The sequence below is a fragment of the Siphateles boraxobius genome, unplaced genomic scaffold, assembly GCF_051911475.1.
Source record: "Siphateles boraxobius isolate OS27281-9 unplaced genomic scaffold, OSU_SipBor_1 33, whole genome shotgun sequence".
Taxonomy (NCBI): domain Eukaryota; kingdom Metazoa; phylum Chordata; class Actinopteri; order Cypriniformes; family Leuciscidae; genus Siphateles; species Siphateles boraxobius.
Genome location: NW_027508953.1, coordinates 9,807,626 through 9,833,806, shown reverse-complemented (window position 1 = coordinate 9,833,806; position 26,181 = coordinate 9,807,626). Strand labels below are relative to the sequence as shown.

General features: G+C 36.7%; 1 protein-coding gene across 1 annotated transcript in view; it reads left to right on the top strand.

Moving 5' to 3' along the window:
* The window catches only part of kcnh8 (potassium voltage-gated channel, subfamily H (eag-related), member 8), an 84,290-nt gene that overhangs the window by 43,310 nt on the left and 14,799 nt on the right, over nucleotides 1-26,181 (top strand). The window contains exons 7-11 of the mRNA XM_077195444.1: nucleotides 606-810; nucleotides 7,706-7,921; nucleotides 14,128-14,327; nucleotides 16,056-16,305; nucleotides 18,836-19,050. Of these exons, the coding sequence (XP_077051559.1) occupies nucleotides 606-810; nucleotides 7,706-7,921; nucleotides 14,128-14,327; nucleotides 16,056-16,305; nucleotides 18,836-19,050 (1,086 nt within the window). The remainder of the gene's footprint in view (nucleotides 1-605; nucleotides 811-7,705; nucleotides 7,922-14,127; nucleotides 14,328-16,055; nucleotides 16,306-18,835; nucleotides 19,051-26,181) is intronic.

Sequence of the window (26,181 nt, the reverse complement as noted above, 5' to 3'; positions counted from 1 at the left end):
GTTTATACTCTTCATATCCCACAACTTCAGTCTATTTCTTGTGATTTATTGTCTATTATTGGGCGGTATATTTCCATTCACCTGAGAACATGCAGTTCTGCATGACTAAGACGGAGTGAAAAGTGAAAAGATGTTTTATACCACTATAATTGGCTTAAATGTCTCTGTCTAATGATGATCTCTTAAATATTTTAATACAGCTGTCTCAGTGCTCTCATACCTGACTGCATGCTACACCATTATCCAAGACATCCGTGACCTCTAAACATCTGCTAGGAGATGTTCCTGTTAAACTGTTTTATTGTATGTTTCCCCTCTGTATTTACTTTTTAAAAAGCACCATTGTGAACATGCTTTTTTACTATGGTTATACTATAGCCTTACTATACCATAGTACCACCACAGTACTTTTAAAGATTTATTGATGGATTCTAAGCACTTCTACCCCGTTGTCTTGTTTAATTAGGTTTTAACTGATTTCGGATGCACCAGACTATATCTATCATTTAACAAGACAGGCACCTGCCCTTCTCAGCCCTCAAATGCACTTGCATGCAGAGCAAATCCTCGACAGTTAATGTGAGTTCCCCTTTCCCCTCTGCCAGGTGTCAGTGGTTCATCTGTTAAAGACCGTGCGCCTGCTGAGACTCCTGCGCCTGCTGCAGAAGATGGACCGTTACTCCCAGCACAGTACGGTGGTGCTGACCCTGCTCATGTCCATGTTTGCACTGCTGGCCCACTGGATGGCCTGCATCTGGTACATTATCGGCAAGAAGGAGGTGGAGAGCAACGCGGACACCTGGGATATAGGTGAGACTGGCTACCAAAATGTACTCATTGACTCACAGACACAATGAAAGTGTATATATGTGAGAGAAAACCAACCTAGGCTCACTGGAAAACATGCTTCTACATGACCTAAATTTTTGCAAAACACCAAAAATTACCTATACATATGATTCAAGGCTGTAAAACACCAACAACTTTTATTCCTGTCCACACAAATAATGATTACAGGGGCATATTAATAAAGGCTTATTTTCCTGTGGTTCCGTGCACAACACAATGATAAGACCTCAAAAAACGTTTACCATAGTGCGTGATTTGTAATCTAGTACTTTTTGACATTTGCTTCCAGGGGTGGGCGATATGACCAAAATCTTATTTCACAGTATGAGAAATTTTTGTTTCACGATAACTAAATATATCTCGATATTGCTACTTTTTTAAAAATATTATTTTTAAAATAATTTAATATTATTAAAAATAAGAACAAAGAAGCAAATTACATACAGTAGGACAAATACAATAGAGCAAAGACACAAATTAAATAAACTTGTGGTGTCAAGTTAACCCGCTGTGGTGAAAATCAAGTTTTTAATGTTGTTTATATGTCTATGTGGTGTTTTTAATATGCTTTAAAGCAAACCATGTGCAAATTCATGTCAACACCATTGCTAAGTATTTTCTCCTTAACTGCAGTGAAAAAAAGAAAGTCTCAAATACTTTGAGAAATCGCAGGTGTTCCTTACGTCACAAACTACCTTGTAAACAATCATGTCAACGTGCGGGCGGGTGCGGGCAGTCACCGGGCAAATCATGCGTGCAGGCGGGCTTTAGCATATCATCATTACTAAATGCTGCGAAGCATTTGCTGTTGAAATGCTGTCTCAAAAGAAGCCAGGTGTCACGTTTTTTCATGTGTTCAGTTCAGTTCTGTGATCTTGTTTCCCCCTGTCTTTGTGATTTTGGTTTAGTCCTTTTAGTTTTTCCCTGTCTGTTTAATTAGAAATTCTCATCACCTGTGTCTTGTTCATTATCCCGTTAGCTCCAGTACATTTAAGCCCTGTGTTTTTCCTCAGTGTTTGTTGGTCCTCGTCCATGTATGGTCGTGTGTACTGAATTCCTGGAGTTTTTTTCTTCCTTTGTTCCTGTATCTTTCTGGAAGCTTAGTTTGTAAATAAATTAACTACATTGAAGTTCCCGTGTCCTTGTCTTCAGCAACCTGCACAAACCTGACACCAGGTTCTCCGGATATTTTTCTGTTAATATGAAAAATCTGGTAAATTTAGCAATACAGCGGGTGATTTATGTATGATGTATATTACGATGTTATGAAGATGAACTATATGTCTTTCTCCGCTGTCGTTCTAATTTGTTCAAAGCGTTTGGATGGTTCTAAGGATAATGATTTTTAGAAGGCAGCTGTCTGACTCTGAGATGGCGAACGGGAACATGGTTTGTGTAACATTAGCAAAACATTATTAACTGTTTGATAACGTAGTCTAGCAAAAGGCTAATCATATTAATTACCGTTGTGTGTCCGACATTGTAGAGAGTGATACATAAAATGCATTTCCATTCTGATACGTCAACTTGTAAACGAGCCTGTATAATTCACTCTTCCACTGTATCTGAATCAGTTTCTTGTTCAACATATATGGCTGAATTAAGCCAGTAATTCCACTTGCCATTGGGTGTTTACTACAGTAATGTTGTGCTAGTGGGTCTTTGAGCTTGTGTGAGTGGAGGTGGGGCTAATTTGGATATTCATGTATTCGCATATACTAAATGAAGTAAGGGTGTAGAGTTATATTCAAGCTATTTTAAGGCATGAATAAAAAAAAAAATCATAGGAAAATGTTTTTAAATATGGTGATCAAAGTTGAGTTTTAAGGGAAATTGAATAATCATAGTTTTCAATGTATGAATCAAATGTGAACTAATTCCTATTAAAGATAGAAAAGTGATTCAGTCAAGATCAGTGAGTGATTTTCTTTTTGTCTTGTTTGATTAATGAGACAGAGAGCAGTTTATTAACACATCTGGTTTTCACTCACCTGTTTACGTTAATTTAAGATATGTCCCCCTCTCTATTTTCTCATTTATGCATGTTTCTTTATCATTCTTACCTGTATATATCTTTAAGTAGGCCTGTGCTACTTGGATATATTTACACACCACAAAAAAAAATATAGTAAAATCTCTAAAGTTAGACATTTATATTTTGGTCACAATATACAGTCCTTCCAGAATTATTTTGGTTTTCTTAAATGCGATGGAATATGCGAGATTTTTATACGATGAAATTGCGGAAACTTCCAAAAATTGCAGGAACTTGCAAAAACTGCGGTTTGATAAAAAAGAGAAAAAAAAGTGATTCCCCCAACACCCTGTTCTCACTAGGCTACTACCTTAATGTAAAGAGTAATTTCTTATTACTTTCTATGATAAGCAAGCATTCTACATCTCAGCAAGAGCTGGGAATATTTAAGTTCTCATCTTGTTTTATTTCAGACCTTAATAAACACATGGCTCAAACTTACAAAACATTGAGTCAAACAAGTTCTGTAGCTTTACAAAAGGAATATGCTACAACTTCTGTAAAAATTAATAAATAAAATATAAAAAAATAGAATGTGTGATTCCTGTTTTACAGCTTTTCGATGATGTTCACATCACGTAATTACGTCACTTCATAACGTTCCCATGGCAGCAGGGGAAAATAGCTGCTCTTGTGTGTAGTAAACGCAACATTTTTCAACTTTCTGCTAAGATATACGTGACTTTTTTTGCAACGAAAATGTGGGGAATATGAAATCAGGCAAGCCCCGCATATTTTGCGCGGAAATCGTACATTTATGCGGCGAAAGTGCGGCATATTTGAAAAAAATGCAGCCCCTGCATTAATATGCAGACTTTGGCTGATTATGCATTGAATTATGCAATCGCATAATCGTGTATTTCTGGAGGGACTGTAAGACTGCCCAGCCCTATTTGTATAACATAATCAGCTCCACATGTATGGCTTTTCTGAAGTAGTAAACTTTCTCAGTAGCTCACATGGTGAGGCATGGTCATAACTTGCAAGCATGCACTTGTGAGTAAGAGTGCTCGGGGACAAGTCCCATTAAACACTAGTCATGACACTAAATAAAGAGTTCAAATACTTGTAGAAGCAAGCTAAAATGGCATGGTTGCTTCAGTGGATGCCTTTTTATCTCATGTTTGCTTTAGTTTTGGTTAGGTTCAATGTAGTGTTTAGTCAAGTTGGTACGTTATTTTCAAATGCAACAGAGCATTAAAGGGTTAGTTCACCCAAAAATGAAAATTAAGTCATTAATTACTCACCCCCATGCTGTACCAACCCCGTAAGACCTTCGTTCATCTTCGGAACACAAATGAAGATATTTTTGATTAAATCTGAGAGGTGGATCACTTCTACATAGGCTGCCTAAGGGAATGAAACTTGACGGCCCAGAAAGTCATTCAAGAGATTTCCACGACGCATGCGCGAGAACTGAGAAGAGGACGTTCTTCTTCTAATACTTCTTGTTCAGTTCTCGCGCATGCGTCGTGGAAATCTCTTGAACTCTCGTCTCAGGCCCACAAGGAAGAAAAGGAATAGTCGAAAAAAGTCGTTATTTATGTGTTTTTTTTCGGAAAAAAAGTATTCTCGTCGCTTGATAAACTTATAGTTGAGCCACTGTAGGCACATGGAATATTTAAACATGTTCTTTAATGACTTTCTGGGCCGTCAAGTTTCATTCCCTCAGGCAGCCTATGTAGCAGTGATCCACCTCTCAGATTTAATCAAAAATATCTTCATTTGTGTTCCGAAGATGAACGAAGGTCTTACGGGGTTGGTACAGCATGGGGGTGAGTAATTAATGACTTAATTTTCATTTTTGGGTGAACTAACCCTTTAACCTTTTTGCGCCACTCGCCAAACATTTCTGCCGCGATATCTACAAATGAAGCGATACGTGTTTTTGTCCATACAATAAAAGTCAATAGGGTCCAAAACAACATTGTTCTCCACTGACTTTCATTATATGGACAAAAAACACTGAAACATTTTTTAAAACATATTTGGCTTTAAATGTAAGAAAGATTTCAGATAAGTTTTAAAAGACATGAGGGTGAGTAAATGATGACAGACTTTTCATTTTGAGATTAACTATCCCTTTAAGTTTTTAATTATTGAACCAAAGCAATCATGCAACTGTGTGTTAATTGATTCAACGCAGTCTGGCTCTCCAGTTTCATTTCAGTTTGTAATGGATTTGTTAAAGCTGCAATATGGACATAATATGAATGGATTTAATCTGATGCGTTCAGAGCAAGACAGAGAGAGAGAGCGATGAAGATATCAAATGAGAATGGAAAGTAGAATTTATAGTTACAGAAGAAGCGCGATAAGCCTGACACTGTTAGGTGGTGTTATGGACAGTGATAGTGGAGGAGGAAGATAGGAAGAATGCACCAGGGACAGCAAGCAGCCAAGAGAGTGAAAGAGTGAGCGAAAGGCAAACAAACCAGTCACCCAGACGTCGTGCCGCGGGCCTCTCTCCATCTTGACTGCAGGAGGGGCTGTAATTAGGCCCAGTGTGCTTCTCTATGGTCCGTAATGACGGATCGCTGTGAAAGTACCAGCGCTCACCGCCCGGTCCCCTATCAGTATTGATGGAAAGTTGCTGCTTCCCCTCGGCATCCGACCACTGACCCCAGGCCTGCTCTGATGGGCTGTTACTATAGCAACACTGGGCTGGAATCTCCTCTCTGGTACCCTAATTTAGATAGTGTGGTATGTAAGAACTGATGGGTCGCTCCTTATCAGCAAACACAAGGATTGTTTCATAAAGAAGGCAAACTCTGTTTGATGAATTTACTTGGTGTGAATTCCTAACAACTCCTGTTAGTGGAGAACTGTTTGGGGGTCCTATATCCTATATAACCCACACTATATGGGGGTTCCTTCTGCTTTTCATGTAACCAGTTCATGTACATAAGTCTGCCTTACAAAAATTTACAAATGTAATAGTACCATGTTAAAATGATGTGTGATTGAAATACTAGTGTGGGATGAATGTTATTCATGGTGTTTACATTGTACAGTACCTGTCAAAAGTTGGAAACACTACAATGTACAAGTGTTAAAGCAGTTTTATGGACAATTAATAAGCCGCTTAACAATTAGTGAGCCGTTTAATAATGAATCAAGTCACTCTGAGACCCTGAAAACACTATTTTGCACTTTTCTTGAAGCGTGTATATATGTAAATCGTAAGCTTTACAATTCGAAAATCGCACTAGCAACATCACGATTTCTGTTTAATATTGGTTTATTGTGTAGCCTTATACTAAGCTGTATAGCCCCTTTCACACAGCGCGTTGATTCCGAAAAATTGCCATAACGCCTTCTGTGTGAACGCAAACACGACCCGGGATTGATACCGGCATTGATGCCGGGTTGGGGACCTAGTAACATTGCCGGAATCAGTCCTGGAATGCGCGCTGCGTGAACAAAAGCCAGGACCAATGCCGTAAGGGGTGTGTCATAGTGATGACGCTCGTGCCATCGCGCAACTCTGTTGCTCTTAGAAGAAAGTTTGTGTTCGTCATCAACAAAGAAAGGACGACCCAATGTCTGCAAACTAGAAACGAAACAAAGACCAGGTGCTCCTCACTATCCGCGCTGAAGCTGAGATCGTTCGCCAGCTTTGTGGAACGGTATGCGCGTGTACCTGTTTTCGACGCGTACATTACACGTCTCATCCTGACGTCATGTGTCTTTACAGTATCTTTATGGGTTGTGTGTGAACGCACTCACAGATCCCGGCAAATCACTGGCAGTGTGAATGAACCGAAATCAAACAATCCCGGGACAAATGCCGGGTCACATTATCCGTGTATTTTCCGGGATTCTCTGTGTGAAAGGGGCTTACTTGTGTGTCATTCACTGAAATGTAAATTTCGCTGCTGCCAAGTGACTTTGCACAACCCACCTTTTCCCCCTCTGCGACCCACAGTTTAAAAACCCCTGAGGTAAAGAATCTAATTGCAGCAGTTTAGTATTTTATTAACAAAGAACTCAAAATGAAACACTCATAAAAACAGAACTGAACAACCGGGTTAAACACTATGGGAACTGACCAGGAACAGAACGTGCTTAAATACACAGACAAACCAATCAATAAAATGAGTCACAGGTTTAAACGATAATCAAACAATGTGTAACCAAGGAAATTAACTGAAAACACAGGAAGCTTAACTAAACTAGTAAAAACCCACCCAAACATACAAAGAACACAGATCACCCATGACACAATGTTGAAAACAGTTGTGCTGCTTAATATGTTTCTGTAAATTTGAAAAGAACAGCATTTATTTGAAATACAAATCTTTTGTAACATTATAAATGTCTTATGTTTCGTTTCCGATCAATTTAACTCATCCTTGCTTTAGAAAAGTAATAATTCTTTCAACAACAAAAAAATCAAACTGAGCCTAAACACTTTAGAATGGTAGTGTAAGTAAAACGTTACATTTAACGTTGCAAAAAATTTGATTAATAATTAAGACATGACCCAAAACCTGGCATTGTATGGCATTGTACACAAATTGTATGGACTTCTTTAATGGTTCTTTTATGATCCCTCTTTGTTTGTTTTTTTGCCCTGAAACAGGTATGCTATTCATTGTATGCTAAACAAAATAGCTTTTTTTGTGTTCAACGCAAGAAAGAAAGTAAATTATGACAGAAATTTCTTTTTTTAGATAAACCATTTCCTTTAGCTTATGTGTCATTGCAGTGTGAGCTACTTTTCCACCATATGGACACATGAAACTGATACACAAACACATTTTAGTGTGAGTTTTTTAATTATATCTAACGTTTTCTTCTTTGTCTTGCTCTCTTCAGGCTGGCTTCATGAGCTCGGGAAGCGGTTGGAGTCTCCATACGAGGAGGACATGGGAGCGGTCAACAGAACACTGAGCAGTGGACCATCTTTGCGGAGCATCTACATTGCAGCACTGTACTTCACCCTCAGCAGCCTGACCAGCGTGGGCTTCGGAAACGTCTCTGCCAACACAGACGCAGAGAAGATCTTCTCCATCTGCACCATGCTTATCGGAGGTGTGTATATGTCTTTGCAGAAAGGTTTAAGTTTAGGAGATATTTTTAAATATATTTGGAGGTAGAACAAATTTGGATTATCATTAGGATCCAAAAATTGGAGGCTGTATGCCTGCTGCTTTTTTAGAAACTAAAAACAAGTTTTAATACATGTTTGTAAAAGACAATAGAGAAATATTCAAAAAGGTTGTAGATATTAAGTATTAAAGTGTATATAAAATAAAGTGTATGTAAAAAGATTTGTATTTACAAAAAGTAAATAAAAATGTCAATTAAAAACATACAATAATACACAACATACAAACAACATCAGTGTCTGCATAACCGCATGCGTTTACATACTGTACGTTCGTCTGTCATTAAATAGGATGATATGAGGTCACGCCAGCTGTTCGCATTCAAAATTCATGGCCTTTATTTTGTGAAATGTCACCATTTGCCATCGGGCAGTTCTGCTCCCTTCCCAAACATACAATAATACCCAATTACACACCCCAACATGTATGTATACATTCAGTCACCACCTGTGTATTACCAGAGATCTTAGAGAGACAAGAGCCTCTAAAATGAATAAATAGGTTGGATTTTTACAGAAATGGAAAGGCTGATGACTTTGTCATCTACAGAACTCAATAACAAAAATTATTTTATAAATTTTTATAAACCTTTTTCTTTTTTTTTAATCAGGCTTGATTTATTTTATTTATCATGGACAATCAACATTAATTATTGTTTGCAAGCTGCATGATAAAAAAAAAGCCATGTTGTATTTTCAAATTTGAACAGAAAACACCATGACTTAGGTCATGTAGGGCTGTCACTAACGATTATATTGGTAGTCAAGTAATCATTCGATCAAGTAAACGCTCAACATCCAAGATAAGTGAACACTCTTTCACTCCATATCTTTGTTTATATTGCGTGGTTTGCAAATTAATTCCTAAATTCGCGATCATAACAGTTTAATCTAAGCATTATGTTAATAGTCTTGTGGGGTGATTTACTAAGCATATAAGCTGCAGCGTTTACGCAATTGTGTTTATGCCACAGCAAGCGGTCTATTGTATTTAACTATATAAGAAAAGGTTAAAGTGAAACAAGCATTCGCGCTTTCAACGGAGTTACCATGTTTAGCTGCATACTCTAATGACGCGTTCATTTATTTCCAAGGGCAATGTTTTCTTTTTCTATGCTGAATGTCAGCATCAAACCACGCTCTGTCTTTATCGTCTAGTATAAGGTTATGTCAATGATACACCAAATTATTTAATTAGACCAATGCTACTTTTGCGTCATCGAAGGGTAACGCCCCTTTTTGGGGGAAAACAAACGGATTCTTCTGAGAACAGAACTCGCTCTAGATCTGCAAAGTTTCTTGATAGCAAAAATTGCACAAACATACACTCTCTTTGCCGGACTATTCAGACATCTACAACTATCTCGTGGAATCACAAAGTAAGTAACCTATTTTTTTTTTGTCATTAACACACTCACAGTATGACAAACTAGACGATGAGGCTATGAGGGATGTTCCATTGTGGCGGTTTGTATTTTGGTGAAGAAATTACTTTTTTTTTATTTTTATCTGATGGATATTTTTTTCATCTTCCAAGAATTCAACACCGGTAAATACACTATTATCTCAGACCATGCCTCCGTTCGTTCAAGATAGCTTGTGAAATTATATATTAAAGATGTTAACCAAACCTAAAGTGATGGGAAAAGATGAGATGCCAGGAAATATTGGGCTATAATAGTTTTTGCATTTACTTGCATAACTTTTGTGTTGATATAGGCTATATATTTCCTCCCAGGTCTTTATTTCATTCTCCAAAGTTTCTCTGGGGAAATTTTTCGTAGAAATTTTATGACCGAATAAAACTTTCTCGGGCAATTCAAAGGTTTTGCAAGTGAACGCAGAATAGAGATATAATTTGTTAGGATCATATAGACCAACGCTACATATTTTGCCGTACACTGTAAACCTTTTTACAACTTAAAAAAAGTTCTAGCACTTTCTAGACACAAACAGAAACCAGCCAAGTCCACTTTAGTCCTAGCCTGCCACTATTTCAACAGTAAAATCAGTTAACAGCCAAGGTAGCGTGCCTAGTGAGAGCTAATCACGTAGAAGATCGTCTTTCTAACTAGTATAGCTAGTCGACAACAAAACTATGTCAATAGTTTAAATCAAGTTAAATATGTTCCAAGTGACATGGCCTCATCGTCTAGTTTGTCATACTGTGAGTGTGTTAATGACAAAAAAAAATAGGCTACTTGGTACTTCCACGAGATAGTGGTAGATGTCTGAATAGTCCATATTTGGCCACTGCGTGGGGTCATTAATCCAGTTTTTGACCATTTTATAGGGACACCTCTGTAACCCAGTATCCAGTATATTCTTTAAATACCGCTCACGGTCCTCGGCCGGCAAAGAGAGTGTGTATGTTTGTGCCATTTTTGCTATCAAGAAACTTTGCAGATCTAGAGCGATTTCTGTTCTCAGAGGAATCCGTTTGTTTTCCCCCAAAAAGGGGCTTTACCCTTCGATGACACAAAAGTAGCGTTGGTCTATGATACTAACTCGGGTAGTTACTGGGTTTTTATCTCTATCAGCTTGCAACGTAAATCTGTTTCTAATGAGAACATGTATTGTGCATTTCTATAGCTAAGCCATGCGATGTGGTAGCCCAGTCACACATAGCATGTCTTACATGCTCACAGAAATGTCTGTGTGAATTGATTTGGCAGTAACAAGTTTTAGTACTTGCTCTACAGCAGCAGCATATCAGCAAGACCAAATACATTAACAATGCCATATCCATTATTATGTCAATCATTCAAGAGTTGTCATGACAGAAATATAATGAGGTAATATTTAGTTCAAACTAAATATCAAAAGCAATTAATCATATGGTTTTATAGAACAACACTGTTAAAATACATTATATATATAATCTAAACAATAATCTTATGTACATTGTGTATTGTAACAAATGCCTGAAGAGGGTGGCAACGGTCTGATGATTGTTGTTGTTACGCATACAACTTGATCAAATCCTTGTTTAATATCGGCCAAACAACATTAAATTCAAATGTTCACTTCGTAATTTGTAATTCAAATTGGCCACTTCTTTGCGATAGAAATACTACAGCCACTGTAATTTCTTGAACAGGAATATGTGGACATTAAAACATGCAAACTCAGAGTGAGGGTTTAAACTTTTATTTTGAAATTGCGATAACCAACAGTTCGCATATTTAGAAACATATTGGCGAAGGTTTATGAAATGGCGTACATTGCATTCCCAGATGAACGTTATAAGCAACCCAAACTCACAGAATATGCAGATATGATGTTTAAGATGAGCTCCGTGCATGTAAATGATAACAGTTCATGTGAAGCAGTACAGTTAATATGTGAAGCAGAGACGCACATAACATACACGCATGTAAATAAATAAAGTGCATATATATATATAAACGTGCTGAGGATAAAAAAAAAAAAATATATATATATATATATACAGTGTTGGGAGTAACGCGTTACAAAAGTAATGCATTACAGTAACATTACATTTTGCAGTAACGCAGTAGTGTGGCATTACTAATTTTCAGTAATATTTTACTTGGTAAATGTTCAGTTACGCTTGCGTTACAACACACTTTTAGTTTTAATTAATTGTAAAAAAAAAAGCTAAAAAAACAGCAAGACCCCGAGACATTAACGAATGAAAAATGCAAGTAGGCTAAGTTACCTGTTCGTGGTCAGTCAATACCTGCGTGTGGTGTCCAAGTTTGTAAATAAAGACTAAATGGCAGCGTCTGATATATTTGTATAGTGATTTATTTTTTACATGAGTGCTGTGAGGCATGATTTCGGCCTCTGTGCTCGTGCTGGCCAGTGGAAAAGCGGCTAATGGGTGAAGAGGGCATGAAGAAGACTGTACATTCGCGAGATGGATGTATGCGCATTAGGCTACTCTATTTGTTCTGTGTTTTCTTTCTAAACAGTTAGGCTATGTTTAGGTGGTATTTTTCATGTTTTCATCACGCAATCATGTTTTTGATGTGGTGGTGACGTGTTCACGTAACATGATGTAAGGGTGGCGGCGGCGCTGCCGATAAAGCACCTAAAAGCTGTCACAAAGAACCGGCAAAAGCAATGATTATGAATATGTCAAATATAGCAAGGAGACATTTTAATTGTTTATTAATAAAGATGAAGTTGACGTTGCTGACTCGCGATCTTTGCAGTAGGCTAGTGAATGCGCAGAGAAATGCACATTTCATAAGCAGAGAGCAGTCCGTTTTCTTTCGTTTTGAATTGTTCTGTTTACAAGTAGACATTTCAATATAGATATATTTTTCAGGTCTGTGAAGTAGACTACCTTATACGCTGAGTTTAGGTTAATTTGAGACGCGCTCCAGATCACGCACAGGGTCCTCCGTGTTGTGATTAGCCTATCTATTGTCTGCTATATTTACTTCTTATTTATTAAATCCAGGCAATTGGTTGATGAAACATTGATTAAAATTAAGATATAATTAGTACAAATCGAAATTCACTTTAAAGAAAGGCTTTGTGTCTTCTGTTCGAGGTCTCTGTGAAAGTTTTAAAACAGTCTTTTAGTGCCGCTTCAGAGCGGTCGCGTCCGTAACGGAGAAATGTGACGTCCTTACATTGTTTTTTCCTCATAAATGTGAACACGAAAAAAAAATAATAATAATATTTTATGTTCTGTGCAGAGTCAACCCTTCTTCATCCGGTGGGTATTACTTTAGCGCAGTGTAATTAACAGAATTACAAAAACATAGTTTGGCTCCTAAAAGTTAAAAAAAAAAAATTCTCACGCATGCATGCCTATGTATTTCCCTCATATTAAATATAAAACACATGTGTAGACTGATATTTTTCTAATGTCTGGACTCCTTTAAGGGGGAAGCCTATGGATAAACAGACGTTTCAATATATTCGTATTACATCATGCATTTTCTGAGAAGTTTTGACTGCAAATGTCACGTCCATAACGCTGGAATTCGACAATTTTAAATAATTTATCCTCAACTAGTTTTGTGGTGTAGGTCTACGTATTTTATAATGTTAACTTCAAAATTCAATAATACTTATAGTAATTTAAAGATGTGGTAGCATTGGATCTGGACGGGAAGGATAACTCTTGGAGTTGGAAGGGGTGTGTCGCGATTTCGGTTTCATATCGCATATCGTTACAGCCTTAGAATGTTAAGTTCTACTACTGTAGGCCTATAGCTATTTTGATGAAAGTAACCCAAAAGTAATACAGGAGTAATGTAACGCATTACAATTCTGAGACAGTAATATTGTAAGGTAATGAATTACTTTTAAATAACAGTAACAAGTAATATATAATGTATTACAGTTTGGAAGTAACTTACACAACACTATATATATATATATATATAATTTTATTTTTATTTTTATTTTTTTAATCCTTGGCACGTGTGTTTATTTAACTGAATCACAGCCTTTGTGAATTCACAATAGCACTATTATATAGTATGTTTTTTTAAATGGTTTTAAAACATCGTACAGCCTTAGAAAATTATCTAATAATATGGTTCATGGATTCTCGTCAAGTCATCCTCATTTATATAGCGCTTTTAACAATGTAGATTGTTTCAAAGCAGCTTTACAGAGATAAACATATAATTTAAGGTAACAGAGATTGGTTTGGTTTTATAGTGGTTCTTGAATAATGTTATTTCCAGCTCATTTGTTATTAAATTAGGGGCCGCTAAGACGACACCGTTCTCTCTAAACAGACTTTAAACCGTGATAGACGATGATGGCGTTCACATGCGCATTAAGAATTTATTCTATAGTTATGTGCGTTTGAATATATGTGCGCAGGTTTGTAATTCCCTACAAACCAATCCTAAGCAAACTACTTGTCTTGCCTATAAATTTTGATGCAGAATTTTATTTTATCCCTTCGGGTAGGTATACCAACCGAAAAATTCCACAACGCTTTATCTGTAGAGTGGTATAGGGATTCTCGTCCGTTGAACGTGCCACTTCCGGTATTTACTTGGTATTTACTCTGTATTACTCGACAAGGGCAAATTACAATCGAAGATTTTTATATAAAAAAAAAAAGCGTGACAGCCCTACATTCAAGTTTTGTGTACATTCATGCATATGTGTGTCGTTGTGTCTTTGGCAGCATTGATGCATGCTCTGGTCTTCGGTAACGTGACGGCCATAATCCAACGCATGTACTCGCGCTGGTCCTCTTACCACACGCGCACTAAAGACCTGAAGGACTTCATCCGTGTGCACCACCTTCCCCAGAGCCTCAAACAGCGAATGTTGGAGTACTTCCAGACCACCTGGTCTGTCAACAACGGCATCGACTCCAACGAGGTAAACCCCATGCTTCAGAGAGTATTACACAGCACAACTGAATCATTTGACGATGCGGAATTCCTTGCAGCTGGACTGTGCAAAACGAGCCAACTTTACAAGAATACAATGTGCTTCCCTACTGCACTCCAGTGTTTCATGCTGTGTAACACTGGTACAGATTCAGAACATTCAACTTTTAAAGTGTCTTCTTCAGGGTTTTATTAACTCTTTATTATTAATCTATTGTTTTCACATCAAGAAATCACTTTCTACCTGCTAATGAATAACAGAAATAAAAATATATAAATGATGTGATTGACCAAACAGTTTTACCAATAATTTTTTTACCAATATTCACAAATTAATTGGTTATCTGGTCTTTCACATTAATGGCATCTTTGGTTTAATGTACTGTATGGATAAACTTTTAAAATAACAGATATTAATTATCTAGATAGAAATGTGTAGCTTAACAGTTAGCCTGAAGTAAAGATGATGAAGATGACAATAATATATATATTTTTTGTTGAATAGTATTATTAATGTTTTTATTAATATTAAAACAGCTCTTCTTAAATATTATACATTTAAATATATAAATTATTGTTGTTCATAATTAATATTTTATTGTTAGAGTTTGTATATGTCAAGTCACTTCATATCTGCTAATGAATTACAGAAATCTCCTATAAATAATTATAGGTAAGCCGATAGACTGATAAACCAATATAATAGTGGTCCGATTGACCGGTATTCAAACAGTATTTGGTTTTCAGTTCTTAAATATTAGGTCACCAATAAATGCCATAATTTGATTATTGTATTGTTTGGATAATTATTTAACTTATAAATTAAATTAATTAATTAATTATATCGTGAAAAATGTGCAGCCTGAAATAAAGATGATGATAAAGATAAATCTTATTTATTTTTGTTCATTATTAATATTATATAATATTTACTCTTTATCAGTATTTCATAAAAAACAATAATGACCAATCTCTAATTGTCATATTCACATACCATTGTATTTACATGGTACACCAACATGAAAGAAAACCATGGCATCACGTCAAAACCTACATTTTTATACTATGATACTGTAAGTGATGTACTACTAATGAAGTAACATACTAAAGCCAAGAGCAAAGGAACAGCTAAGGCAAGTATAATTTAGATAGACAGTTGGACACTTGAGGAGGGGACAACTGCATGCGCTCTGTCCTTGAGCCCGGGACTTTATTCCAGAGTCCAGAGAGAAAGTGGGAAAAATGAGATGAAATCTAAACACCTTGCTAAATCACAGATTTATGAATAATAGATGGTTAGGCTGATGGCCGGAGAGCAGGAGACAGAGAGCGAGAGAAAAAGAGGGATGTGTGTGCTGTGAGTGAAGGGGAGAGTGACAGATGCCATTCAGTCAGGCTGAAGGATGGTTGCATATATGGATGGATGAGCAGAGCAGATGAAGGGTGGCAGAGGGCAGGAATGAGGCATGGCCGGAATACTTTCAGGGTGGAAACTTGTGAAGGCGGCATGCTTAATGATTTTAATGGCAGTTTAATTCATGTAATGTGTTGTTACGCAAGTTAATGTAAGTATCTGTTAACCACACCTTTCTTTTTTATTTTCCTTTCCTTTTTCCTTTTCTTTTTCTCTTTTTATTATCCTCTTTCTTTATTATTTTTTGCTTGTTCTGTTTCTTATTCCTTTTTCTTTTTTCTTTTCTTCCAATACACTCCCCAGCTCTTGAGAGACTTTCCAGATGAGTTGCGTTCGGACATCGCAATGCATCTGAACAAAGAGATCCTAGAGCTTTCCGTCTTCTCCTCTCTGAGTCGTGGGTGTCTCCGCTCTCTCTCCTTGCACATTAAGACGACGTTTTGCGCACCGGGCGAGTACCTTCTTCGGCAGGGAGATGCTCTACAGGCTCTTTTCTTTGTCTGCTCTGGCTCCATGGAGGTGCTAAAGGACAGCATGGTGTTAGCCATCCTCGGTCAGTTTACACAAACCCACCAATTACACACAATAACAGCAAAGCTCAAAAGGTTCAGTGTAGTTTTAGCATGAAGGGAAAAATTACTGCCTCTCATTAAGTGAAGACTTTAGGGCCCATGTGCAGGCCCGAATTAAGAACACATAGGGCCCTGGGGCTATAGCCAACCCAGGGGCCCCCTTCATAGTAGCCTATATTAGTTGAAAGGTTATATCATTAACATAGAGATACAATGTATTGTGTCTCTATATAGAATGTGAAAATATTCCAGGCTACAAAACATTAAAAGCATACATGCATTAACACCAAATATTAGGTCAAAGCAAACAGGTTTTTAGAAACCGCAACAACTTTTGCACACATGACTGCCTTGAGGAGTTTACTTTAATTATGTTTATCATTAGAATGTCTTCTTTCTGACCCTAGAAGAGGAGATTCATCAGGGCTGGACTGAGGCTCAAATTCAGCCCATCCGGCCCAAACGTTTCCCCTTTTATGTTTTGCTAAGTCCTTTAAATTGGAATAAACAAATAAACTAATGAATAAATAAAGGACAGAAACAAATAATTATAAATATTTTTGAATATACTGCAAATGTGTTTAACAATATTAATATTGATTTATATTGCAAGGCTCTTAAATATTGAATTAATATTTTAAAGTTAAAGTTTATTACAACTGAACATACTGTATCTACACAGAAGAAAACGTCATAGCTTTTTCCTTAATTCATCCATGCTATAAAGCTCTTAAATTCTCCTTTGTTGCCCTAATAAAAAGTTACTGTAGTTATTGCTTGGAATCCAGAGTTTAACTGTAAGATCAAGACACAGGTAAAAAAGAAAAGCTCCTCATTACCATGGTTTTATGGTTTTAATATAACAACAACAACAATAATAATATTGCAAATAATAAACTGTCGTATTTGTAATGAAAAACATCTTAAACACTATAAAACAACCTCTATAAAAGTGACTTTTTTGCCCTTATATTACCCAATATTTAATGTGAGGCTAATTACATTAAATTATTAATTAATGATAGTAATATTAACAATAAATACCATAATGTCATATTTCTACAGCTTTAGTAATTGCATAGTATTTTTTATAGTGGTGGCTCTGTGTATAGTGTTGCAGGTATTACATAAACCTTTAGGCCAAAACGCGGAAACTAGTTAGTATTTTAGCACTTCCGGTTCCATTGTCCCGAAGTCAGTGGTTTTTTTTATTGGTTTTTGGTTAAATGGCTGAAATAAGGCCTGTGGTTAACCAAAGCTCAAGATACTTTCATGTTTTATTCTATGACATAAAATAACTTTTTTTAAGCTGTTATAGATCTTGAAAAAGGTGGTGGCTTAATGGGACTACAGAGACTGTCGGGGACATAAAAAATCATCATACTGAACAAATAAACTCAGTCCACTTTTACAGCCTCCTTATGTTCATAATTGTGCTCTTATAAACTATTCTAACTCAAACTTTCAGGGAAAATATTTTTAAATAAAAACTGAAAGATTTGCCAGAAGCTTAGTGATGGTAATGTTGAATTTGTGGGGCCGTGGTGAAGTTCGTTTATAGCCTACCTTTAGCTTTTTACTTCTTGCGACTGGATTTTAGGCTTCACAATTCATATAAAATTTGTTCATTTGTGGAAATTATCTTGATGGACAAAGATGGGGTATTGGCGATCGACCCACTGGAAAAAGTTTAGGTGCTCCCAATGGCCAGTCAATCTACTCCACAGCCAATCATGGGCCCCCTCCGATGGGCCCTGGGGCTTCAGCCCCGCCTAGCCCTATTGTTAATGCGGCCCTGCCCATGTGTTCCTACAGTATTCAAAAACAAAATCTGCTCTCTGTGAGTGGTCTCTCTCTCTGTGAGGCTTCACACACACAGCAGGCTCATAGGACAGTGGAACTAATGTGTGAAAAAATAAAATCCCCATCATCCTGTTAGGTCCTGCCTGTGTTTGTGTGTGTGTGTATGCGTGCACATGTTTGTGTTAATATCACCTTATGAGTTCTGACAGGAAAAGAACACACACTATCTTTCTCATCTTTACCTCACACTCTCTCTCCACCCTGCTGACAAAGGAAGGTCTCTCTGACATTGAGTTCTCAAGAAGGTTCTGTTTTTTGTGTGTGTGTTTACATGCGTGTGTGCTTTTTATACAGTATGTATGTTTCTGCTAATAGAGCTGTTTGTAGTCCCACAGTGCTAAATTGCTCAACAAATTAGCATTTTAGAGCCACGATTTCCGTGGGAGTTTCTAATGGGTTTTAAGAATTGTGGTTTTCGATTTATGTGTAAAATACAGTCTCTGGTTAACATTACTTGAAGACAATTTTATGTTTTTGTTCTATTAAATGCATTCCTCATAGAACCCATGCTTGATTAGCTTGCCACTTTAGCCTACATATTGACACACTGACTGAACACTCCTGTAATTCCTTAGTGATATCTGACAAAATATTCACGTGTTTTTGCATCTTCCTCTTTGTTCATGTGCTCCTGTGTGACACGTCCAGGTAAAGGCGACTTGATTGGTGCCAACATGTCAGTTGATGACCGCGTCATAAAGACAAACGCTGACGTGAAGGCGCTGACGTACTGTGACCTGCAGTGCATCAATCTAAGGGGTCTGTATGAGGTGCTTGACCTGTATCCTGAATACTCCCACCGTTTTGTGCAGGACATCACGCACGACCTCACCTATAACCTGAGAGAGGGACAAGAGAGCCACGTAAGACATGACATGACCACTGTGTTGTTATACTAAAAAACAATGTCACTGATTCATTCATTTTTTTTTTTCCGGTTGCCTAAACCCTTAATTAATCTTTGTAGCAGTTAAAGCATGAACTGGTGGTCACCTGATTCAGTTTTTTGATTTCACGGACCCAAGATTCATAGACAGATTGATTGATTGATTGATTGATTGATTGATTGATTGATTGATTGATTGATTGATTGATTGATTGATTGATTGATTGATTGATTGATTGATTGATAATGTGTGTTTGAATTTACTCTACCGTGCAAAAGTTTGGGGTGAGTTCAAGATTTTAATGGGGTAAGTTATAGAAATGACATACACAATTACAGTAAAAACAGTAATATTGTGAAATATTTATCCCTTTAATTGTTTATTCCTGTAATGGCAAAGCTGAATTTTCAGCATCATTACTCCAGTCTTCAGTGTCACATCAGACATCAGTCTTCAGAAATCATTCTAATATGCTGATGCTGCTCAAGAAATATTTATTATTATTATTAATGTTAAAAACAGTTGTGCTGCTTATTATTTAGTGGGAAACGTGATATTTTTTCAAGATTCTTTGATGAACAGAAAGCTCAAAAGAACAGCTTTTACTTGAAATAGAAATCTTTTGTAACATTATAAATGTCTTTATTGTCACTTTGGATCAATTTAATCTATTCTTGCTGAATACAATATCAATTTCTTAAGAAAAAATCTTACTGACCACAAACTTTTGAATGGTAGTGTATGCTGCTTACATATAGTCATATGTGTCATTTTCCAGGTCATATCCAGGATGTCCAGTAAATACATGGACACACAGGTGTGTCTTCTCCTCAGTTGTCAATCATTCCGCACTTATCCACTAACAGTGCTGTGTTGACTATAATAGCTTGGGGCTCATTTCCCTAACAATGATCTACCTCCCGCCTCATTTGCCTAATGAGGGAAGCTAAGAACACTACAGCTCGGAAACAGCAGGGAGAGAGAACGAAAAATGGATGATGATGGTGATGATCATCTTCCCCATTCCCTGTCCTACCATGCCTGAAGCAGTAATCAGGGAGGGAGCGGCGCTAGAGGAAGGGGAACAGCGCGTTTAGGGGCTAGTGGGGGGGAGGGGTAGTGGGGGGGGGGGGGGGGGGATTATTGAAGTGCCGGATGACTGACTGCTTTAGGAAACTGCCGCTCTTTCAATTACAGTGTGAGGGAGCCTCAATAATTCAACAGGGAAAATTACCAAATTATTATACGAAAAGTCTAATTAATCATATATATATTTAGAACAAGAGAGGGAGCGCAAGTTTAAAAGAGAGATAGATGGGGAATACCCCTCACGTTTATTCCTTCTCTTTGCTGTGTTTTACCTCTTGACTTTTCCGACACCTTTCAGTGGACTGACATTTAAAGTGTTCTATAAATGGAGATTGTTATTTCCAGCCAACGTCATTGCAGTTTCACTGTGTAATTGGCAATGCGTGTAAGAACCGTGAGGTGTAAAGCACAGCAAAACCCATTAACATGTCTATTATTGTGCAGATTCAATTGAGCCTTTAGGGTTCGTTCGGTGACATAATCACTCCAAGATCATTATATTATCAAAGGTCAGCTGTTCTAAATGCGTTAAAGTCAAGTCTTCCCGGTTTATTACTAGCAAGCAAGGTCAAAGTTCAATTTATAAGACCACTACCATTACTTGAGTTTTACCTAAGGACATTCACTTTGATGTGTTTCTGCCGTTTCATAGCTTTTGTCTAATTGGTTCTTGAGGGAAAGTTTGTGTGTGTGTGTGTGTGTGTGTGTGTGTGTGTGTGTGTGTGTGTGTGTGTGTGTGTGTGTGTGTGTGTGTGTGTGTGTGTGTGTGTGTGTGTGTGTGTGTGTGTGTGTGTGTGTGTGTGTGTGTGTGTGTGTGTCCCAATAGTACCCACATTGAAGTCCATATTGAAAAACATCTGTTTACTCGTCCATTCTCTGACTAAGCAGTGTGCTGCACTTAAGCTTACTGATTTTCAGTGCATTGTTCATGTTATAAAATGTTCTTTTTTATTTGTTTTGGGCTTTAATTTTTATGCATTTATTTTCTTACTATTTTTTTATCAATTAATAATCTTGCTGATTTATATGCATTAATCATAAAATATAACTGTTAATGCAGACCTTTTTTGTGAATCAGCTGTAGCCAATAATCAATTTAAGATATATTTAATGTTCGGTGAACTGTTGGAGTTACCGGAGTAAAATATACTCTGGGATATTGGTTTATTTCGATTCGGAGGGACTGTCAGGCCTGTCTGAAAGTGAGTTACTTTAGTAACTTGTGGATCAGCACTGACGCAAGACGCGAACTGTTTTGAACGATTCAGTCCGATTTAGTGTACTGGTTCGACCGGTTCACTAAAAAGAACCGGTTCAAAAGAACGACTCGTTCACAAACCGGCCAACACTAGTTTCCATGGTGATGCGTCATTGCTTGTCACTTGACACACCGCAACCACAACAGCACTGAATGAATGATCTACTTTTATGTCATTTTTCCTTTTTTATTCAAAATCGTCAAAAATTGATTAGCTATAGCATGAAATATCTGATATTCCGATTGTCAAATATGTGCAAGTGGATGTGTTTTGTTGTTTAAACAACTTTATAACGATCGCGTTAGTTGAGCTGTATGCGCAATCGACGCCGCCATGTTAGTTTGTGCCACAGTTCAGAGAATCGGATCTGTTGGATTTACAAAACATCAATTCATCCACTTCTCCCGAAATACATTAAAGTAAGTGGCCGGTGAACTGGGACAAGAACAGAGTAAACTTAAAAGCTACTTACACAATGTGTATCTGATATGAATAAAACGTGTCGTCTAATTATAATGAAAAGGATTATTATTACGCTTCCATAGATATCTGTGTGTATCATACAAACTCAAATTCATTGTTTTGCTAGTATTTATGTGATTTTAAATGTCTGAAACCTAAATAGTACACTGAATAGTTGTGACATGGGCGTCGGAACCATTGTATATGGGTGGGACAAGACCCACCCACTTTTTAAGACCAATGAAATTGGACCCACTCACTTCTACCGTCTCTAATTCAACGCATATTTCTGTTCACTTTTCAGAGCACCGTCAGTCAAAGCCATTCCACTTGAGAATAGCCCTAATAAATTTAACTCCATTTCGCGTTTTAGCTACAGCGTTGATTTCCACGCTGCTGCTCAAATCCATTCCACCTGATTCATTCAGAATCCCACCAAACACTTACTTTTCAGGCCAGACGAGCCAATGCGCGAGTTCCTATGGGAACCGGAGCTTCTAACAGTTAGAATACAGATCATATGAAGTTTAAAACGTTTAAATAGACATATCAAGTAGTAATTAATTAATGTATATGAATCTTAGTTGATTATTGGCTATTAGAGCTGATTTGGCTGCTGAGACGGAGACGCGCAGAGATGGTAATTAAGTTTGATTTTTAACCGTGCTGTGCTTATTCCATTCATTCGAGTAGCCAATCATATTGAACAAGGCTTAAATCATTTAAATATACATGCAGTAACATACAATATCATATCGTAGAACATGTAGTAGCCTATTTGAGTTGATGTTACTCTTGCTCTCATTATTGCATAGAGATTTTACAAAGGGTATTTGGCTTCGGAAACACCCCTTATCTACTCCAGTAAAAAAAAATCTGGAGGATGACCCACCCACATTTTTTTTGCTTCCGACACCCATGAGTTGTGATATATGACAGCGCTGAGCACGTCGGCTCTGGCTCAGCGTCAGCCAACGCGCTAAAGCACGTTTGAATTTAGCATTTAATCACGTGATGCACTGACCGTTACAATCGCACCGGTGTGATCGTACACTCCGTGACCAGCCAAGACTGATCATACTGTGTGATCGTACACTCCAGTGACCAGCCAAGACGGATCACACCGGTGGGATCTTACATGAGAAAGAGTTAATAAAGGCCTACTGAAGCGAAGCGATGTGTTTGTGTAAGAAAAATATCCATATTTAAACCTTTATAAAGCAAAAATAACTAGCTTCCGGCCAAACGAACATACGGATTCCACTTACGCCTAAAGCACATATTATGCAACTTGTGACGTCAGAAGTAGAGTGAGTCATGACATAGCGTAAATATCAGCAGTATGTCGCATTACTCGCATATGTTTTGCTTTAGACTTAAGTGGATTCTGTATGTTCATAATACGGTAAATTGTATTATTATTATGATATTGAAGTAAGTTCTTGAAAAAAAAAATTCTTATTACAAAAAGAACTGAACATAGAACAATACAATAAAACAATACACAAAAAATGAATAATGTAAACACATGGTTTCTGTCACGAAACTGCTCTGAGACCAGAAAGTTTTAGATCCAAATGCAGCTTTAATTAGAAGGGGAAAATCCAGACACGTAATCAAATGTACAGGCAACAGGTCGAAGTCCAGGTAGGCAGTCCATACAAATAAACACACAAGGTTGGGAACAAGGCAAAGGGGTAATCCAAAGGCAGGCAGAGAGTCCAAGAAACCGAAAAACAGGGAACCAAAGAAATGCTCAGAGATGCAGTGCAACACATACAAAACTACGCAGTGATTGAATGATAAAACCAGGCTTATAAGGGGTCAGCTAAACAAGGTAATGATAAACAGGTGAATGTGATCAGTGATGATGAGTCTGGGCAGTGAGTATGGGAAATGTAGTTGTGAGGGAAAATAACAATCTGAAGTGGAGTGCCCTGTGGTGGCTCTCGAGGGCACTCCAGCTGATGACCGTTACAGTTTCAAATAGATAAAAGTGCAAAATAATTATAAAGAACAATAGGTAACACTTTACAATAAGGTCTCATTAGATTAAGTTAGTTAATGCATTAACTAACACTAACAATGAACAATAGCAACATTTGTTACAGAAGTTATTATTCTTTGATAATGTTAGTTTAAAAATACAACTAATCATTGTAAGTTAATGTTAGCTCAGGTTTTGATTTTAATAATGTATTATTAAATGTTGAAACTAACATTAATTAAGATTAATAAACGCTTTAGAAGTATTTTTTTATTGTCAGTTTATGTTAACTAGTTAATTAACTAATGCTAACTAATGTAGCCTTACTGTAAAGTGTTACAGAACAATAATAAAGAATTAGAATATTTTCAAACAATATCTAGGTCAATGAATAATGAATAAATAGCCTATTAAGTCTTTAAGTATTTTAGTATTTGGTGTTGTGATAAACACCATTGCATTTAAACAAAGTAGCAGAGCGGCTTTTTTTACGGGGTTATTAGTGTAACAGTTGCATTTCTGCTGTTCCATAAGGGCCATCTGCTGTCAGAGAGTGGATGTGCGTTTTCATTCAGCGCGTCTCCTGCACTCATTCCACCATGTTGCTCATGCGTGTTGGGCTTGTTTACATCAGAGTGAGCGCATACCTTAACCGGTTGATGAAAACGTATTGTTGAATTGCATTCTAAAAATCTGAATAATTCGAAATAAATAATTATTCATGGTATTTTAAAGTGCCCACGATAACAATACCATGCATGTTCATCATTGTGATGTATTATTACCGTATATCAGGCAACTTTGTGTTGCTGTTACATTGAAAAGTATAAAAATAAGAAAGAATAATTGATCAGAGCAGTGCTTTTAATTCGGGATGCAAGATATTGGATTTTTGCCGATATCTGATATATTGGCAGAATATTTTTCAACTCAATTTGCCTGATAGCCCTATGATGATACAATATACCTTTATTTATTTTTTCCCTTTGTTTGGAAAAAACACCAATTTTTTCTCTAAAATTGTCTCTACTGTGCACAAATTATAAATTAACAATTTTTCATTTCAGTTAGTATTGAGCAAAAACTATTTTTTATTATTCTGGTTTCAGAGTTCTGGGGTCTCCTTACCAAAAAGCTACTTTTATAAAGATAAATAAATGTTAATAAAGTTCTTTTTATAATAAGAGTACATTAAAAGCTCTAAAAATAACAATAATAAAGTCAGTCACCCGTGAAGTGTGAATGGCATGACTTGATGCTGTTTTAGCTTCCAATAAAAATTCTACAAGTTACTTTCGTCATCCATTTGATAAACTTTTATTACAGACACAAGCGTCATGCTTGTGATTTATGATTTACTGCTTTAATACCTTGAAGTTACTTCTGTTTCTGAATAAATAGTGTATTCTAATTTTAATTGTTTTAGTATAACAACAGTACCCCGACAAAACAAATATAACAAGTGCCGGGCGCTAGGATTTTTTTTCAAATTTTTTCAACATTATTATATTTTAAGCCTTGATTGGCCGTTTCCGATATCCTGCCGATAATATTGTGCATCCCTACTTTTATTTTAAATAAGCAACAAAAACATATTAAGTATTAAATTTGATATCTCAGTGATGCTGCCTTGAATGATCAATACATAATCAGTGGCTGCTGTGAGCTCTTTTGATGGCCATCTCACAAACTCAGCTTGTACCTCCTGCAGTACCTGCTCACCACACTTTGAGAACCAATGATTTAGTATTGGGGCTAACACATTACAAGTAATGTGAGTTATGTAATCAGATAACTTTATTTCAAGATGTAGGCAAGTTATTTGTTTTCCCATTTTTTGACTGACACTGATAAGGTTTGTTTGAGCTGTGACCCTTTGGTTTGAAAGAGCCTTAACATTTGCCAAAAATAGTATTATTATTATTTTGTTATTAAAAAACAAACGAGCAAACCCATTCGAAGTGAGGGATTTGTAACGCAAAATTAACAAAACGCTTTACTTTCCATAAAAAGTAACTAAGTAACATTTTAGGGAGTAACACAGTATTGTAATGCATTACTTTTAAAAGTAACTTTACCCAATACTAGTCTTGAGTTTTCTGCCTATTCTATTTGACCCCAAAAACAAATCAAGTCTCTGTAAAAGGGCATAATAGGTCCCCTTTTAAATGTGTTCTTTCTAAATAAACTTGCTTTGCCTTTTAAAAGTGAGCATTTAGATAATCATTTACTCGTTCAGTGATTAAGGAGAAGATGGCAAGGAAAATGTGGCACCTACATAAAAATCATTTAAATACCACAGATGACTGC